Source organism: Papio anubis, chromosome 17 (genome assembly GCF_008728515.1).
Source record: "Papio anubis isolate 15944 chromosome 17, Panubis1.0, whole genome shotgun sequence".
Taxonomy (NCBI): domain Eukaryota; kingdom Metazoa; phylum Chordata; class Mammalia; order Primates; family Cercopithecidae; genus Papio; species Papio anubis.
The window spans coordinates 53,338,262-53,356,144 of NC_044992.1; the positions used below are offsets into that span (position 1 = coordinate 53,338,262).

The 17,883-nt window shown below is 51.9% G+C and overlaps 2 protein-coding genes across 20 annotated transcripts in view; both read left to right on the forward strand.

The window, feature by feature from the left end:
• MAPT (microtubule associated protein tau) overlaps positions 1–17,883 on the forward strand; it is a 130,448-nt gene that overhangs the window by 93,726 nt on the left and 18,839 nt on the right. For 12 of the 19 annotated variants that reach the window (XM_009190918.3, XM_003913229.4, XM_009190917.3 and 9 more), the window contains 2 exons: positions 493–619; positions 5,902–6,167. In XM_009190918.3, coding sequence (XP_009189182.1) covers positions 493–619; positions 5,902–6,167 — 393 coding nt within the window. Of the gene's footprint in view, positions 1–492; positions 620–3,261; positions 3,316–5,901; positions 6,168–17,883 lie in introns of all 19 variants that reach the window. The other 7 variants (XM_003913230.4, XM_017950077.3, XM_009190907.3 and 4 more) reach the window with 1 other exon arrangement.
• Positions 6,298–9,290, forward strand: STH (saitohin). Its single transcript, XM_017950134.3, has 3 exons — positions 6,298–6,335; positions 6,518–6,610; positions 8,807–9,290. Exons 1-3 carry the CDS (start codon positions 6,298–6,300, stop codon positions 9,201–9,203), a joined length of 528 nt encoding a protein of 175 aa, XP_017805623.1. The 3' UTR covers positions 9,204–9,290.

Genomic DNA, 17,883 nt, shown 5'->3' on the forward strand with positions numbered 1-17,883 from the left:
TGTATGGGAGAGAATGAAAGAACACAACGTAGCTCTCTTTAGCATCCTTGGCCAGGTTCAACACTGTCTCCAAGGGCCTCTGGTGGAACCAACCACCATCAGCCAAATAAATCCATAATTAGAGTCAGAAAATGGATGTCCGCCTATGCATAGTGCACTAATGTCCTGCCGATTGATTGACATGGAGTGGAGAGTGACTTGATCATTGCTGTAAGCTCTGCTGGCCTTGGCACAACTCATGCTGATAACCAATGCACACAGTTCCTCTGAGAGGAAATGTCCTCAGGGAACTCGGAGTTTGGGTGGGGATGTGGATTTGTGTGCCCAGCAAGCCCTCATGATTGTAGCAGACACTTGTGGCATCTAGAAGGCAAAGGGTCACCCCAGTCTTAACCGCGTTTTGAGTCAAGGTGCGGAGTGGGGCTGGTGTTGACTCGGTGGCAGCAACTTTTCCCAATGGTGAAAAAACCCTCGACCATGTTTCATTTACAGGGGGCTGATGGGAAAACGAAGATCGCCACACCCCGGGGAGCGGCCCCTCCAGGCCAGAAGGGCCAAGCCAACGCCACCAGGATTCCAGCAAAAACCCCGCCCGCCCCAAAGACACCACCCAGCTCTGGTAAGAAGAATGTTCTCTTGAATCTTAGAGGAAGCTGAAGCTCTCAGAGGTACAGCCTTCATTTTAGGAGGCCTTAGGCCACTGAGAGTGAATGGCCCCTGGCAGCTGGTCAGCACCTTGCAGTTCACTAAGCACCGGAGTCTTCATTTCCTTTGCAGTTCTTCTGATTTCTGAGGCAGATGTTGAATCCCCACGTTTTTGTTTGTTTGTTTTGTTTTGTTTTGTTTTTGAGATGGAGTTTCGCTCTTGTTGCCCAGGCTGGAGTGCGGTGGCGCGATCTCAGCTCACTGCAACCTCCACCTCCCAGGTTTAAGCAGTTCTCCTACCTCAGCCTCCCTAGTAGCTGGGATTACAGGCACCTGCCACCACGCCCGGCTAATTTTTTTATTTTTAATAGAGACGGGGTTTTGCCATGTTGGCCAGGCTGGTCTCGAACTCCTGACCTCAGGTGATCCACTTGCCTTGACCTCCCATAGTGCTGGGATTACAGGCGTGAGCCACCACTGCCAGCCTGAATCCTCACTTTTTATCAGTGAAGAAATTGAGGCTGATTCTGCAGCATGATAAAAAAAATATATAGAAAAAGGAAAAAAAAAGAAAGAAATCGAGCCTCTGAGAGTTTGATTGACTGAGTCTAACCAGCTCATTTTAAGCCTGAGGAAAATGTGGTCATATGGCTACTAAATGGCAGCTCTTGGAGCCTCTCTGGCCCAAGTCCAGGGTTCCACAGAGGCAGCCCCAGCATGGTGTGTTTGCAGTCCCCAAATGCGACCGGAGACAAATGTCTCTGGAGACAGAGCAGCAGCCTGGATAGGTCACAATGGGTGACGTCACTTAGGGCTCAACCCCCAGGCAGCTTAACTTGCTGGGGACGTTAGGAGTCTGCTGCAAAACCTGAGGGTCTTAGCTGAGCAGTCGCAGGCTGGGCCCATTGCCCTGGGCTCCTGTGAGTAAAACCCAGTCAGTTTTGAGTACCCAGTAAGGCATCCATCTAGTTATTTTGCAGCCGGGGTGCTATTAAGAACAGTCACGGCTGGGCGCGGTGGCTCACGCCTGTAATCCCAGCACTTTGGAGGCCGAGGAGGGTGGATCACCTGAGGTCAGGAGTTCGAGACCAGCCTGGCCAACATGGCGAAACCCTGTCTCTACTAAAAATACAAAAAAGTTAGCTGGGCGTGGTAGCAGATGCCTGTAATCCCAGCTACTCAGGAAGCTGAGGCAGGAGAATCGCTTGAACCCGGGAGGCGGAGGTTGCAGCGAGCCGAGATCATGCCATTGCACTCCAGCCTGAGCAACAAAAGTGTGAGACTCTTTCTCGAAAACAAACAAAACAAACAGGCCGGGCACAGTGGCTCAAGCCTGTAATCCCAGCACTTTGGGAGTCCGAGGCGGGCGGATCACAAGGTCAGGAGGTCAAGACCATCCTGGCTAACTCAGTGAAACCCTGTCTACTAAAAATACAAAAAATTAGCCAGGCTTGGTGGTGGGCACCTGTAGTCCCAGCTACTCAGGAGGCTGAGGCAGGAGAATGGCGTGAACCCGGGAGGCGGAGCTTGCCGTGAGCCAAGATCCACCACTGCACTCCAGCCTGGGCGACAGAGTGAGACTCCGTCTCAAAACAAACAAACAAACAAAAAAACGAAGAAAACAGTCATCCTCTTTGGGGATTAGGGACAGCCTGCCTGAGCACTTCTCTCTCCCATTGCCCCAGTGAAGTGTTCCACCATTGGGTTTAGACCCTGCACCACGTAGGGGTGTCTGACCTGCACTTGCTCCTTGGCAGTGTGCAGGCAGCCTATGGCTCTTGCTGCAGGCTGTGGCCAAAGCCTGGCCTGGATCTTGGTGACTCTACTTCTCCCTGGCCTGAGGGAGCTGCCCAGAGCCTGCCTGTCACCTGCTGCCTGTCTTTGCAGTGGCATTTCACACACACATGTGGTGCGGTGGCAGCCCCAAGGATGGCCGTTCACTAAGGCCCATTGTTTTTGTCTTTTCGCTTCGTGTTTTCTGGCCTGGTGTTTTTCTCATATACATGGTGATCCAGGGATAATTCCCAGAATTTTGACAGGATTTTAGGTAGGGTTTGGATCCTGCTGTTTTTTTCACTTAACATGGGGCCAGTTGACTCACACGCTGTTTTTTGTTGTTGTTTTTTTGTGTCGCCCACTGTGTCCCCCAGGCTGGAGTGCAACGGCATGATCTTGGCTCACTGCAACCTCTTCTTCCCAGGTTCAAGCAATTCTCCTGCCTCAGCCTCCTGAGTAGCTAGGACTATAAGCACAGGCCACCAAGCCCTGCTAATTTTTGTATTTTTAGTAAAGACAGGGTTTCACCATGTTGACCAGGCTGGTCTCGAACTCCTGACCTCAAGTGATCCGCCCACCTCGGCCTCCCAAAGTGCTGGGATTACAGGGGACTCACACTTTGTAACAACCTGAAACAAGGTCATGCATTTCCCTTTGGGTCTTACCTGCTCTTCGGTGGCTGCCTGCATGTGGAGAGACCCTCCCCCTTGGGCCTCCTCCACCTTGTTTCAGAATGGGGCCTCTGCTGGGCCGGCCGTGGGTGCCTGCCATGTGAAGAACTCATTAAGGCCCCGTTTAAACCTGATGATAATGAGGTTTTTGTGGATTTTTCTCTTTAAGCGACCAAGCAAGTGCAGAGAAAACCACCCCCTGCAGAGCCCAAATCTGAGAGAGGTACTCAGGAGCCTGCTTCACTGGGAGCAGCCTCCCTTTGCATGTGTGGCTGTTCACTGGCTTGTGTTCCTAGAGCCGACAGGACCCTTTTCTGCAATGCAGGGTTCACACAGGGTTCACAGCCTGAAGATGGAGCAGTCCGAATTCTCTTCCCCAGATTTTGTGCAGCTGTGTTTGTCCGATGGTCTTTCTAATCCTGTGTGCTCTCCTTGACTTCAGGGACAATGGCATTACAGGCATGAACCACCATGCATGGCTGTCTCCCTATTTTTCAGCTGAAGACATAGGCTTAGGGAGGTCAGGTGACTTGCCCAAGACCTCTCTGCAAGTAAGAGGCATGAAAAGGATTTGGAGCCACCACCACCAAGCCCATTGGTCACCCTGGGTCTCTGAAGTCAGGGAAGCAGGAGGATGGGAGATCTCAGGAGGCAGAGAGGCTGAGCCTGGAGGCCCTGGAGGCCGAGGCCCCATCTGTTGTTTCCTTATGTGGAAAAGAAGAGGCTTCGTGTGTTCTATTACCACAAAGCTTGACTACTTCAGGAACATCCAAGACATGGAAATCAGCAGGGCACGGTGGCTAATGTCTATAATCCTGGCACTTTGGGAGGCTGAGGTGGGAGAATTGCTTGAGGCCAGAAGTTCAAGACCAGCCTGCGTAACATAGTCAGACCCCGTCTCCATAAAAAACGTTATTTAAAAAAGAGACATGGAGGCCGGGCGCGGTGGCTCAAGCCTGTTATCCCAGCACTTTGGGAGGCCGAGATGGGCGGATCACGAGGTCAGGAGATCGAGACCATCCTGGCTAACACGGTGAAACCCCATCTCTACTAAAAAAAATACAAAAAAACTAGCTAGGCGACGTGGTGGGCGCCTGTAGTCCCAGCTACTTGGGAGGCTGAGGCAAGAGAATGGCGTAAACCCGGGAGGCGGAGCTTGCAGTGAGCTGAGATTGTGCCACTGCACTCCAGCCTGGGCAACAAAGCGAGACTCTGTCTCAAAAAAAAAGAAGTCTCTACTAAAAATACAAAAATACAGTCTCTACTAAAATAAGTCTCTACTAAAAATACAAAAATTAGCCAGGCATGGCACTGCATTCCTGTAATCCCAGGATTCCCAGGATTCTCCTCCCAGCCACGGGAGGCTGAGGCAGGAGAATCGCTTGAACCCAGGAGGCGGAGCTTGCAGTGAGCCGAGATCACGCCACTGCACTCCAGCCTGGGTGACAGAGCGAGACTCCATCTCAAAATAAAACAAAACAAAACAACAACAACAACAACAACAAAACTAGTGCTTATTCGTCGCTGACCAAGCTGCCCATTGGCTACATGGGTGCTTCAAACAAAGAGCTGCCCTTCTCCAGCTCTGGCTAGCAGGTATGTGTTACAGCGAATGCCTGGGGCAGCGGCAGGGGCATTCCTGTAGGAAGCTTCCAGACCAGCAGGAAAGCTAAGTTCTCAGACTGCAGGGGAGCAAAGCGCACCTGGGCACAGAGTGAGGCCTGCAGTTCTCAGACTTCAGTCTTTGGGGAGCTTGAGAAAAATGAGCTTTTCAGGCCCCACCCCTAGAGATTCTGCTCTATCCACTCTCAGTGGGGCCCAGAAATTTGCACTTTACAAGTCCTACTTTCCTCCTTGAAAGCTCCAGAGATTCTGATGCAGGGTTCCGTGGGCCAGACTTCGGAAAACATGGACCCATGAGACAGAATAGCAGAGTGTTGAAGTGTAACAGGGACCTGGGAAGTGCAGTAACAGAAGCAAGTTTGGGGGTAAAGGACACCCAGAGGAGGAAGGGACAGCATCTGCGTGGAGAGGAGACCCCCCAGCAGCTTCTGGGGTGTTGGAAAGGTGCACTTACTGCTATGCATGGCAGGTGGGGAACTGTATGGCAGGGCACAGCAGCATGAAGTGGCATGGCTCATGTGGACAGTTAGGGACAAGCAGGTATGGAGCAGGCATCCTGTTCTGGAGCCCAGATCCCACAGAGGAGCCAGGGAGCTGGCAGGAGCCCTGAACTAGCCGAACAGCTGAACATTCACCCTGTGGAGAAAGGGTCAGAAGCGTCCAGGCTTGAGGGCACAGCTGGGTCCCGTCACTGTGTCACCCTTATTTAGGATAAAGGCCCTAAAGAATTGCACTAGAGATTGGCAAAGCATATCTACCACCTCCTGGAGCCACCCTGGCTGCAGAGATTATAATTATATCCATTTTCAAATTAAGGCCTCTGAGCTCAGAGAGGAGAAGTGACTTGTCTGAGACCACACAGCTTGTTGGAGCCCATCTCTTGACCCAAAGACCGAGGGGCCGAGTTGGCCACCTCTCTGGGAGCTGGTGTTGTATAGTGGTTGATGGTTTTCCATTGCTTTCCTGGGAAAGGGGTGTCTCTGTCCCTAAGCAAAAAGGCAGGGAGGAGGAGATGCTTCTCCAGGGCGGCCGCCTCCTGCTGCTGTAGCTGCGCTTCCAACCTGGCTTCCACCTGCCTAACCCAGTGGTGAGCCTGGGAATGGACCGGCGGGACAGGCAGCCCCCAGGGCCTTTTCTGACCCCCACCTGAGTCCTGGCTTCACTCCCTTCCTTCCTTCCTCCCCAGGTGAACCTCCAAAATCAGGGGATCGCAGTGGCTACAGTAGCCCCGGCTCCCCGGGCACTCCCGGCAGCCGCTCCCGGACCCCGTCCCTTCCAACCCCTCCAGCCCGGGAGCCCAAGAAGGTGGCGGTGGTCCGTACTCCACCTAAGTCGCCGTCTTCCGCCAAGAGCCGCCTGCAGACAGCCCCCGTGCCCATGCCAGACCTGAAGAACGTCAAGTCCAAGATCGGCTCCACCGAGAACCTGAAGCACCAGCCGGGAGGCGGGAAGGTAAGAGAGGCTGGCTGCGCGTGGAGATGTGGGGGGCTGCGCCTGGAGGGGTAGGGCTGCGCCTGGAGGGGTAGGGCTGCACGTGGAGGTACGCGGCTGAACGTGGAGCCATGGGGCTGAGCATGGAGCCATGGGGCTGCGCGTGGAGGTGCGCGGCTGCGTCTGGAGGTATGGGGCTCCCCGCACCTGGGCTCGGCTACCACCCGCGCATAACACCCTGGTCCCGTCCAGACCCTCTTCAAGGAAATTCAGTTCTTTATTGGGCTCTCCACTACACTGAGAGTGCTCTCCTCAGGCGAGAGCACGTTCTGGCTCTTCTCTTGCCCCTTCAGCCCCTGTTAATCGGACAGAGATGGCAGGGCTGTGTCTCCACGGCCGGAAGCTCTCATAGGGCACCCACAGCGGCTCCCCACCTTCCTTCTGGGTAGAACACGCTGCCACCCGTAGGTGGGCATCTCCACTTATGGGCCATCTGCTTAGGTTGGGTTCCTCTGGATTCTGGGAAGATTGGGGGTTCTGTTTTCATCAGCTGATTCTTCTGGGGGCAAGTGGGTGCTCGCGAGCTCTCCAGCTTCCTAACGGTGGAGAAGCACGGACTTCCAGGGGCCTGGCCTGGACCCCTTTCTCTGCTCCTATCCCTGTGCCCCTCATCTGGGTGCGTTAGGCTGACATACAAAGCACCGCAGTGAAAGAGCAGCAGTGTGCCTCCTCACCAGCCAGATGTGGGCGGTGGGTATCTTCCAAGGCCTCTCTGTGGCGGTGCGTAGCCACCTCCGCCCTGCGCCGCCGGGGTCTTCTCTCTGTGTGTGCTCCTGGTGGCTCTGCACACGCTCATCTTATAAGAACACCATGGCGGCTGGGCGTGATGGCTCATGCCTGTAATCCCAACATTTTGGGAGGCCGAGGCGGGCGGATCATGAGGTCAGGAGTTTGAGACCAGCCTGAGCAACAGGGTGGAACCTCGTCTCTACTAAAAATACAAAAATTAGCTGGGCGTGGTGGTAGCGCATGCCTGTAATCCCAGCTACTCAGGAGGTTGAGGCAGGAGAACCGCTTGAACCCGGGAGGCAGAGGTTGCAGTGAGCTGAGATAGTGCCATTGCACTCCAGTCTGCGCGACAGAGTGAGACTCCATCTCAAAACAAGAAAAGAAAAAAGAAAGAAAGAAAAGAACGCCATTGCTTAGGGCCCAGCCTGATGACCTCATATTTCACTTAATCACCTCTCTAAAGGCCCTGTCTCCAAATAGAGTCACATTCTAAGGTACGGGGGGTTAGGGCTTCAACATATGAATTTGTGGGGTACACAGTTCAGCCCAGGACCCCCTTCCCACCACCCAGCAGAGCTGGGGAAGGGTGAAGAGGAGGCTGGGGCTGCAGAGGACCACGGCTCACTCTGAGGCTGCAGATGTGCTGGGCCTTCTGGGCACTGGGCCTCGGGGAGCTAAGGGGCTTTCTGAAACCCTGGGCCTGTGTGTCAGCTTGCCACCCCCACGCAGGCGCTCTCCACACCGTTGAATTTCTTATCACTTGGGCCTGAGCCTGGGCCGTGTGGAGGGAGGGTGGCCACCAGTGCATGTGGGCACCTTGCCTCAAACCCTGCCACCTACCCTGGCCCAGGCTTCGATGCAGGAGCCCCCCTGCCCCTGAACAAGCCTGTGGGTGCAGCACCGCATCCTGTCAGGATGGAAATGGACGGTTGGGTTAAAAGAGATGCATGTGTAGACCCTGCCTCTCTGCATCAAGCCTCCTTTGAGTGCCCCTGCGTGCCAGACCGTGCACAGAAGTGGAGAAGACTCAGCTGTGCCCCGGAGCACCTCCTCTCATCGAGGAAAGGACAGACAGTGGCTCCCCTGTGGCCGTGGGGACAAGGGCAGAGCTCTCTGGAACACAGGAGGGAGGGAAGGAAGAGAACATCTCAGGATCTCCCTCTTGATGGCAAATGATCTGGGTTAAATTAAAAGTCCGGCCTCTCCCTGCTTAGGCATGTGGAGCTTGTAGTGGAAGAGGGTCTCTGGACCCTCACCCACCACAATGGCCTGGTTAGAGGCCTTGGGGAAATAACTCACAGGCGACCCAGGGCCTCTGTCCTGTACCACAGCTGAGGGAAACTGTCCTGCGCTTCCACTGGGGACAATGCGCTCCCTCGTCTCCAGACTTTCCAGTCCTCATTCGGTTCTCGAAAGTCGCCTCCAGAAGCCCCATCTCGGGACCATTGTGACCTTCATTCTCCAGGGTGCCTGGCCCTGGTGCTGCCCAAGAGCCCAGAGGGGCCCTCACTGGCCTTTCCTGCCTTTTCTCCCATTGCCCACCCATGTACCCCCATCCTGCTCCAGCACCCAGACTGCCATCCAGGCATACCCAGGATCTCCTCAAGTCACATGACAGGCAGTACCCTCAAAGTGCTCCCTTCCCCCCAGTCTGAATCTGCTGCTTGCTGTCTGGGGTTCCCCGCCCATGCACCCCCGGGGGCCCCTGGGTTCTGCCATGCCCTGCCCAGTGTCCCACAGCAGGGAATGTCCTTCTCTCCTTATCTCTTCCCTTCCCTTAAACCCAAGTTCAGTTGCCATCTCCTCCAGGAAGTCTTCCTGGATTCCCCTCTCTCTTCTCAAAGCCCCTGAAAACCCTGACCACACTGAACATGCGTGTGCTGCTCCCTAGTCTGGGCCGTGACTGAGGGTGAAGGCCGAGTCTCACGCGTTTTTGTAGCCCCCACAAGACTGCGCAGGTGGCCGGCCCTCACTGAATGCGGGGTTAATTTAACTCGGACTCTGTGTGAGTGGATGATTCAGGTTGCCAGAGACAGAACCCTCAGCTTAGCATGGGAGGTAGCTCCCCTCTTGACCCTGAGTTCATCTGAGGTTGACTTGGAAGGTGTGGGCACCATTTGGCCCAGTTCTTACAGCTCTGAAGAGAGCAGCAGGAATGGGGCTGAGCAGCGAAGACAGCTTTCCATCCAGAACTGTCCCTCCCACTCTGTGACTGCCCTGCCTGTGCCCATGAGGGGTGAGAGTCAGGCGACCTCATGCCAAGTATAGAAAGGGGCACGGCCGGGCGCGGTGGCTCAAGCCTGTAATCCCAGCACTTTGGGAGGCCGAGACGGGCGGATCACGAGGTCAGGAGATCGAGACCATCCTGGCGAACACGGTGAAACCCCGTCTCTACTAAAAAATACAAAAAACTAGCCGGGCGAGGTAGCGGGCGCCTGTGGTCCCAGCTACTCGGGAGGCTGAGGCAGGAGAATGGCGTAAACCCGGGAGGCGGAGCTTGCAGTGAGCTGCGATCCGGTCACTGCACTGCAGCCTGGGCGACAGAGCGAGACTCCGTCTCAAAAAAAAAAAAAAAAAAAAAAGAAAAAGAAAGGGGCAGACAGGGCCCCAGGTTACGACGTCATCACGCTGGGCGGAGACGGCACATCCAAATGTACTAAAGGGTTAAAGGAGAAAGGGTGACTTTACTTTTCTTGAGATATTTTGGGGGACGAAGTATGGAAAAGTGGCAGAGGACACAGTCACAGCCTCCCTAAAATGCCAGGAAAGCCTAGAAAAATTGTCTGAAACCAAACCTCAGCCATCACAAAGACCAACACATGAATCTCCAGGAAAGAAGAAAAAAAAGTCATACGGGGTCCACGCACAAGGGCCTTTAAAACGACCCGCTGGAGGGTCTCAGGCCTCCTCCTCCTCCTAGACTGGCCTGAAGGCTCCACGAGGTTTTGCTGAGACCTTTGGGTCCCTGTGGCCTCATGTAGTGCCCAGCATACAGTAAGTGCTCAATAAATGTTTGGCTACAAAAGAGACAAAGCTGGAGGAGTCTGAAGAATCACTCAGTCCTGCCGGAACAGATGCTCACACTGAAGACAGAAGAGCAGGAGCCAAGTCAGGTTTGGGAACCTGCAGAGGCTGAAAACCACTGCAGATTGCTGTAAATCATTCGGGAAAAAAACAGAAAACATCTGTTTTCTCCTTTGTGCTTTTCTCTGTTTTCGGGATGTGCTACAGTGAACATGTATTGCTTTGGGGGCCCCAAATGGAATTATTTTTAAAGGAAAATGCAGATGATCGGGTGGCCACACTGGAGCACTGGCTGGGTAGGGGTGGAGATTGCAGGGAAGGAGGAAGAGCTGGGTGGGATGCCAGGCAGGAAAAGCCCATAGACCCCCACTGATCTTGTGGTGAGCCGTGGGCAGCGGTGTTCCATCCTAACTGCAAAAGGGAGCACCTGGGGGGAAGAGGGGATTCTTTTAAACACCATTCCAGTGCCGGAGCCCCCCGGACCTGTTGTCATCTTGGGTTGGCTTCCCCTGGGTGACTCCAGTGTGCAGCCTGGCTGAGACTCAGTGGCCCTGGGTTCTTACTGCTGACACCTACCCTCAACCTCAACCACTGTGGCCTCCTGTGCACCCTGATCTCCAGTGACTCATTTTCCACTTTCAGTCCCAACTCTATTCCTATTTGCAGATTCCAAGCGCCTGGCTCCTCAGTCAACTCAGACCCAGCCAGGCCAGCCCATGGGTCCCACATGCCCCTCCCCAAGGTTGTCCCCGCCCTGTCTGGCCTGCGAGGGTGGGGGTATGTCCAGACACAGAGACAAAGTACCAGCTTTTAAAACATTTTGTTGGAGCCAGGTGTGGTGACTCACACTTAATCCCAACACTTGGGGAGGCCAAGGCAGAAGGATCACTTGAGTCCAGGAGTTCGAGACCAGCCTGGGCAACATACGGAGACCCTGTCTTTACACTTTTTTTTTTTTTTAATTAGCTGGGCATGTTGGCACTCGCCTGTAGTTCCAGCTACTCCAGAGGCTGAGGTGGGAGGACTGCTTGAGCCTGGGAGGTCAAGGCTGCAATGAGCCATGTTCACGCCACTGAACGCCAGCCTGGGCGAGACCCTGTGTCAAAAAAGTAAAGTAAAATGAATCCTGTACATTACATTAAGGCGCCCCAAATTGTATTTAGAAGGATTTCATAGTTTTAAATACTTTTGTTATTTAAAAAATTAAATAACTGCAGCATATAAATTAGGTTCTTAATGGAGGGGGAAAAGAATACAAGGAAAAAAAAGAATCTAGAAACAAAGAGATAAGAGCAGAAATAAATCAGAAAACACAACCTTGCACTCCTAACTTTAAAAAAAAAAAAAAAAAAGTGAAGAAAACACAACCAGTAAAACAGAACATATAACAGCATCAAAAGCTGACTCCTGGCTGGGCGCAGTGGTGCATGCCTGTAATCCCAGCACTTTGCGAGGCTGATGCTGGAGGATCGCTTGAGACCAGGAGTTCAAGGTTGCAGTGAGCTATGATCACACCACTACACCCCAGCCTGGGCAATAGAGCGAGACTGAGACCTATTTAAAAAAAGAAAGAAAGAACAGAAAAGCTGGTTCCTTCCTTATTTCATTCCTTTATTCATTCATTCAGACAACATTTATGGGGTACCTCTGAACACCAGGCTCTGTGCTAAGAGCTTTTGCCCCCAGGGCCCAGGCCAGGGGACAGGGGCAGATGAGCAGAGAAACAGGGCCAGTTGCAGCAGCAGGAGGAATTAGGATGGAGAGCTTGGCCAGGGAAGGACATGCAAGGGGAGCAACCTGCACAAGTCAGCAAGCCAGAGAAGACAGACCCTTGTTTGGGACCTGTTCAGTGGCCTTTGAAAGGACAGCCCCCACCCAGAGTGCTGGGTGCAGGAGCTGAAGGAGGATAGTGGAACACGGTAACGTGGAGCTCTTCAGAGCAAAAGCAAAATAAAGCTAGAACTGGAGGCGGCTGGGGCAGCCCCTCCGGAGGGCGTGTGTCCAGCGCTAAGGGGTGTGAAGCTTGGGCGCTAGGAGAGTTCACACTGGCAGAAGAGAGGTTGCGGCTGCTGCGAGCCGCTGGACATCGCCCAACAGGACAGAGGGTGGTGGAGGGGGGCCCTGAAGAGAGGCTCAGTTCAGCTGGCAGTGGCCGTGGGAGTGCTGAAGCGGGCGGGCTGTGGGCAGCTGCTGGGGAGGGTTACGCGGGGGTGAGGGCCCAGCAACAGCAACCCTTCTTGGGGGGTCACTGGGAAACAAAGAGGAGAGCTGAAGAAGCAAGGAGTCCCAGGGGCCATGCAGGGCAAGAGAGAAGTTGCTCATATGGGGCCCAGGCTGCAGAATCAGGAGAACTGGGGACCCTGTGGCTGCCAGCAGGGAGAAGGGAGTGTACAGGATCATGGCCAGGAAAGGGCCCGGGGGCCATGGGGGGCCTGGTTGGCTCCGAGAAGTTGGAGCTGAAGTCACTTTCTCGGAGGATGTCCAGGCCAGTAGTTGGGATGTGAAGACCTGAAGCAGCACAGAGCCTGGAAGCCCAGGATGGACAGAAACCTACCTGAGCAGTGGGGCTTTGAAAGCCTTGAGTGTGCAATATTGAAGATGGCCACAAGATGGCGATAGAATGCTGTAACTGTTTCTTGGTTCTGGGCCGCAGCCTGGGTGGCTTGCTTCCTTCCCTGTGTGTGTTGATTTGTTTCTCTTTTTTGAGACAGGGTCTTGCTGAGTTGCCCAGGCTGGAGTGCAGTGGTGCGATCGTAGCTCACTGCAACCTTGAAGTCCTGAGCTCAAGTGATCCTTCCACCTCAGCCTCCTGAGTAGTTGGGACCACAGGCTTGCACCACAGTGCCCGGCTAATGTCTTATATTTTTTGCAGAGATGTGGTTTCACTGTGTTGCCCAGGATGGTCTTGAACGCCTGGGCTCAAGTGATCCTCCTGCCTCAGCCTCCCAAACTGCTGGTGTGAGCCACCATGCCCGACCTTCTCTCTTTTTTTTTTTTGTTTTGAGACGGAGTCTCGCTGTCGCCTCTAGGCTGAGTGCATGGCTTGATCTCAGCTCACTGCGCCCGCCCCTCCCCGGTTTACGCCATTCTCCTGCCTCAGCCTCCCGAGTAGCTGGGACTACAGGCTCTCGCCCACCTCAGCCTCGGCTAGTTTTTTGTATTTTTTTAGTAGAGACGGGTTTCACCTGTTCTCGCCAGGATGGTCTCATCTCCTGACTCCTCGCGGATCCGGCCTGGCCTCTGCCTCCCAAAAGTGCTGACTACAGGCTTGAGCCACCACGCCCGGTCTCTTCTCTTTTTTTTTTTTTTTTTTTTATACGCCTGTGTGTGCACCTGTGTGCAGGCAGGCCAGGTGTGTGCATCGACATGTGGGCAGACTGCGGTGCATGGCAGGCACAGGCGACACACTGCTCACCTTTCTCCCAGCCTTGCTCTCTCTCTACCCAGTCACCTCTGCCCATCTCTCTGATCTATTTCTCTCTCCTTTTACCCCTCTTTCCTCCCTTCTCATACACCACTGACAATTATAGAGAACTGAGTATTCTAAAAATACTTTCTTTATTTATTTTGAGACAGAGTCTCACTCTGTCATCCAGGCTGGAGTGCAATGGTGCAATCTCGGCTCACTGCAACCTCCGCCTCCGAGGTTCAAGCAACTCTCCTGCCTCAGCCTCCCTAGTAGCTGGGATTACAGACGCCTACCACCACGCCTGGCTAATTTTTATATTTGTAGTAGAGACAGGGTTTCACCATGTTGCCCAAGCTGGTCTCAAACTCCTGGCCTCAGGTGATCTGCCTGCCTTGGCCTCCCAAAGTACTGGGATTGCAGGCGTGAGTCACCGTGCCTGGCCTTAAAAATACATTATATTTAATATCAAAGCCCCAGTTGTCACTTTAAAAAGCATCTATGTAGAACTTATGTGGAATAAATACAGTGAATTTGTACGTGGGATCGTTTGCCTCTCCTTCTCAATCAGGGCCAGGGATGCAGGTGAGCTTGGGCTGAGATGTCAGACTCCACAGTGAGTGGGGGGCAGTGCCAGGCTGGGACCCTCCTCTAGGACAGATCTGTAACTCTGAGACCCTTCAGGCATCTTTCCCTGTACATCAGTGCTTCTGAAAAATCTTGTGTAAATCAAATCATTTTAAAGGAGCTTGTTTAAAGGACAGTGTAAATAATTCTGAAGGTGACTCTACCCTGTTATTTGATCTCTTCCTTGGCCGGTTGACTTGACAGGACATAGACAGGTTTTCCTGTGTCAGTTCCCAAGCTGATCACCTTGGACATGAAGAGAAGGCTTGTGTGGGCATCCAGTGTCCACCCCGGGTTAAATTCCCAGCAGAGCATTGCACTGGCCCTGCTGAGCCTGGTGAGGCAAAGTGCAGCTCAGCAAGCAGGCAGCGCTGGAGACAGGCCAAGCCTGGGCCAGCCTGGGAGCCAACTGTGAGGCACGGGGCTGTGGGGCTGCAGACTTGAGGCCAGGGAGAGAGGGCTGGGCTCTTTGGAGTAGCCTTGAGAGACCTGAACCCAAACAAAACCAGATCAAGGTCTAGTGAGAGCTTAGGGCTGCTTTGGGTGCTCCAGCAAATTGATTAAACCAAGTGGACACACACCCCCAGCCCCACCTCACCACAGCCTCTCCTTCAGGGTCAAACTCTGACTCAGACATTTCTCCCCTGACTGGGAGTTCCCTGGATCCAAATTGGGAGCTTGCAACGCTTTGTTCTCTCCCTTGATGGTTTTTGTCAGTGCCTCCCCAGAGCCGAAGTGTAATATATATGTTTCTGTAGCTGAGAAATTCAATTTCAGGATTCTGATTTCATAATGACAGCCATTCCCCTTTTCTCTCCCTTCTGTAAATCTAAGATTCTGTAAAGGATGTTGACTTAATGTGACAATTGGCAGTAGTTCTTGCCTGCTTTGTAAATACCCTTGTGTCTATTGCAAAATCTCATAAAGTCTTGTTGACTTTTTTGTGGGGTTAGAACAAGAAAAAGCCACATGGAAAAAAATTTCTTTTTTGTTTTTTGTTTGTTTGTTTGCGACGGAGTCTCACTCTGTCGCCCAGACTGGAGTGCAGTGGCACGATCTCGGCTCACTGCAAGTTCTGCCTCCTGGGGTCATGCTATTCTCCTGTCTCAGCCTCCCGAGTAGCTAGGACTACAGGCGCCTGCCATCACACCTGGCTAATTTTTTTGTATTTTTTAGTAGAGACAGAGTTTCACCGTGTTAACCAGGATGGTCTCGATCTCCTGACCTCATGATCTGCCTGCCTTGGCTTCCCAAAGTGCTGGGATTACAGGCGTGAGCCACCGCGCCCGGCTGTAAAAAACATTTCTATGTATGTGACAGACACTGAGTTATTGCTTAATGTCCTTTGATTCATTTGCTTAATTTCTTTTATGGATTAGTGCAGAAAACAAAGTTCTCTTCCTTGAAAAACTGGTAAGTTTCCTTTGTCAGATAAGGAGAGTTATGTAACCCATGACATTTCCCTTTTTGCCTTGGCTTCTAGGAAGCTCAAAGCTAAATGGAATGATCACTCTTGTAATTGTCAGTATTGATGCCCTCCCCTTCTTCTAATGTTACTCTTTACGTTTTCCTGTTTTATTATTGTGTGTGTTTTCTAATTCTAAGCTGTTCCCACTCCTTTTTGAAAGCAGGCAAATCGGCCGGGCGCGGTGGCTCAAGCCTGTAATCCCAGCACTTTGGGAGGCTGAGACGGGCGGATCACGAGGTCAGGAGATCGAGACCATCCTGGCGAACATGGTGAAACCCCGTCTCTACTAAAAAGTACAAAAAAACTAGCCGGGCAAGGTGGCGGGCACCTGTAGTCTCAGCTACTAGGGAGGCTGAGGCAGGAGAATGGCGTAAACCCGGGAGGCGGAGCTTGCAGTGAGCTGAGATCCAGCCACTGCACTCCAGCCTACACGACAGAGCGAGACTCTGTCTCAAAAAAAAAAAAAAAAAAAGAAAGCAGGCAAATCTTCTTCTAAGACTTACCCAGTGAAAAGTTATGAATAAAAAATGATCATCAAGTCTACAGGTGCTGAGGCTACTACAGAGGCTGAGGCCAGAGGACTACTTGAGCCCAGGAATTTGAGACCTGGGCTGGGCAACATAGCAAGACCCCATCTCCATTAAAACTATTTTTTATTAAAAAAATAATCCGCAAAGGAGTTTATGTGGGGTTCCTTAAAATCAAGGGTGACATGAATTGATTCAAAGACTTGTGCAAAGGGTGACAGCAACTCCTTGAGAAGCAGTATGAGAAATCCTGTCCCACCTCCTCCCCCAGCTCCAGCCTGGGCTGAGGCACTGTCACAGTGTCTCCTTGCTGGCAGGAGAGAATTTCAGTGTTCACCAAAAAGTAGTATTGTTTTTATTAGGTTTATGAGGCTGTAGCCTTGAGGACAGCCCAGGACAACTTTGTTGTCACAAAGGTAGCCTGCGGCTACAGGAACTCTGAGATCTAGATTCTTCTGTGGCTGCTTCTGACCTGAGAAAGTTGCAGAACCTCTGTGGGCCTCACATGGCCTCCTTGTCCTTAATGAGGGGATGGTGGGCAAGAAAGGTGATGCGACATTAGAGATTTATCCATCTCTAAGGGAGGAGTGGATTGTACGTTGAAACACCAGAGAAGGAATTACAGAGGAAGAATTTGAGTATCTAAAACTGTAGGTCGGACACTCCCGTGTTGATTGCAGCACTATTCACAATAGCCAAGATTTGGAAGCAACACGAGTGTCCATCAGCAGACGAATGGAGAAAGAAAATGTGGTTCATATATGCAATGGAGTATTCAGCCATGAAAAAGAGTAAGATTCTGTCATTTGAAACAACATGGATGGAACTGGAGGACATGATGTTAAGTGAAATAAGCCAGACAGAGGGACAGACTTCACATGTTCTCACACATTTGTGGGAGCTAAAAATTAAACTCATGGAGATAGAAAGTAGAAGGATGGTTACCAGAGGCTGAGAAGGGTGGAGGGGAGTGGGGAGAAAGTGGGGATGGTTAATGGGCACAAGAACATAGTTAGCATGAATAGATCTAGTATTGGATAGCACAACATCGTGACTACAGTCAACAGGAATTTATAGTACATTTTAAAACAACTAAAAGAGTGTAATTGGAATGTTCATAACACAAGAAATGATCAGTGCTTGAGGTGATGGATACCCCATCACCCTGATGTGATTATTACACAATGTATGTCTGTTTCTAAATATCTCATGTACCCCACAAGTATATACACCTACTATGTACCCATATAAATTTAAAATTAAAAATTTATAAAACACACATAAATAAGTACATTCAAATGTAGGCTGGACAGTGTGGTTCACACCTGTAATCCCAGTGCTTTGTGAGGCTGAGGTGAGAGAATCACTTGAGCCCAGGAGTTTGAGACCTCATCACCACAAAGAATTTTTAAAAATTAGCTGGGTGTGGTGGCACATACCGGTAGTCCCAGCTACTTGGGAGACGGAGGCAGGAGGATTGCTTGAGCCCAGGAGTTTAAGGCTGCAGTGAGCTACGATGGCGCCACTGCATTCCAGCCTGGATGACAGAGTGAGACCCTGTCTCTATTTTAAAAATAATAAAAAGAATAAATAATAAAAATAAATTAAAATGTAAGTATTTGTATGTTAGAAAAAATACACCCATCAGCAAAAGGGGTAAAGGAGCGATTTCAGTCATAATCAGATGCAGGATAAGCCAGCAATGCAATTTCTTTTATTTTGGTCAAAGAAATAAGGAAAACAATATTGTAAACACCCAGTCAGTGCTGGCAGCAATATGAGGCTGGCTCTCTCACCAGGGCTCACAGGGGAAACTCATGCAACCCTTTTAGAAAGCCATGTGGAGAGTTGTACTGAGAGGTTTTAGAATATTTATAACTTTGACCCAGAAATTCT

Excerpts from the sequence above, each read along its gene's own strand:
- STH (XM_017950134.3), top strand. The coding sequence starts at position 6,298 with ATGGGGCTGCGCGTGGAGGTGCGCGGCTGCGTCTGGAG. Across the intron at positions 6,336-6,517 it reads GTGCGCGGCTGCGTCTGGAG|AGATGGCAGGGCTGTGTCTC; the intron begins GTATGGGGCTCC and ends TTAATCGGACAG. Across the intron at positions 6,611-8,806 it reads GGTAGAACACGCTGCCACCC|ATGCGTGTGCTGCTCCCTAG; the intron begins GTAGGTGGGCAT and ends ACCACACTGAAC.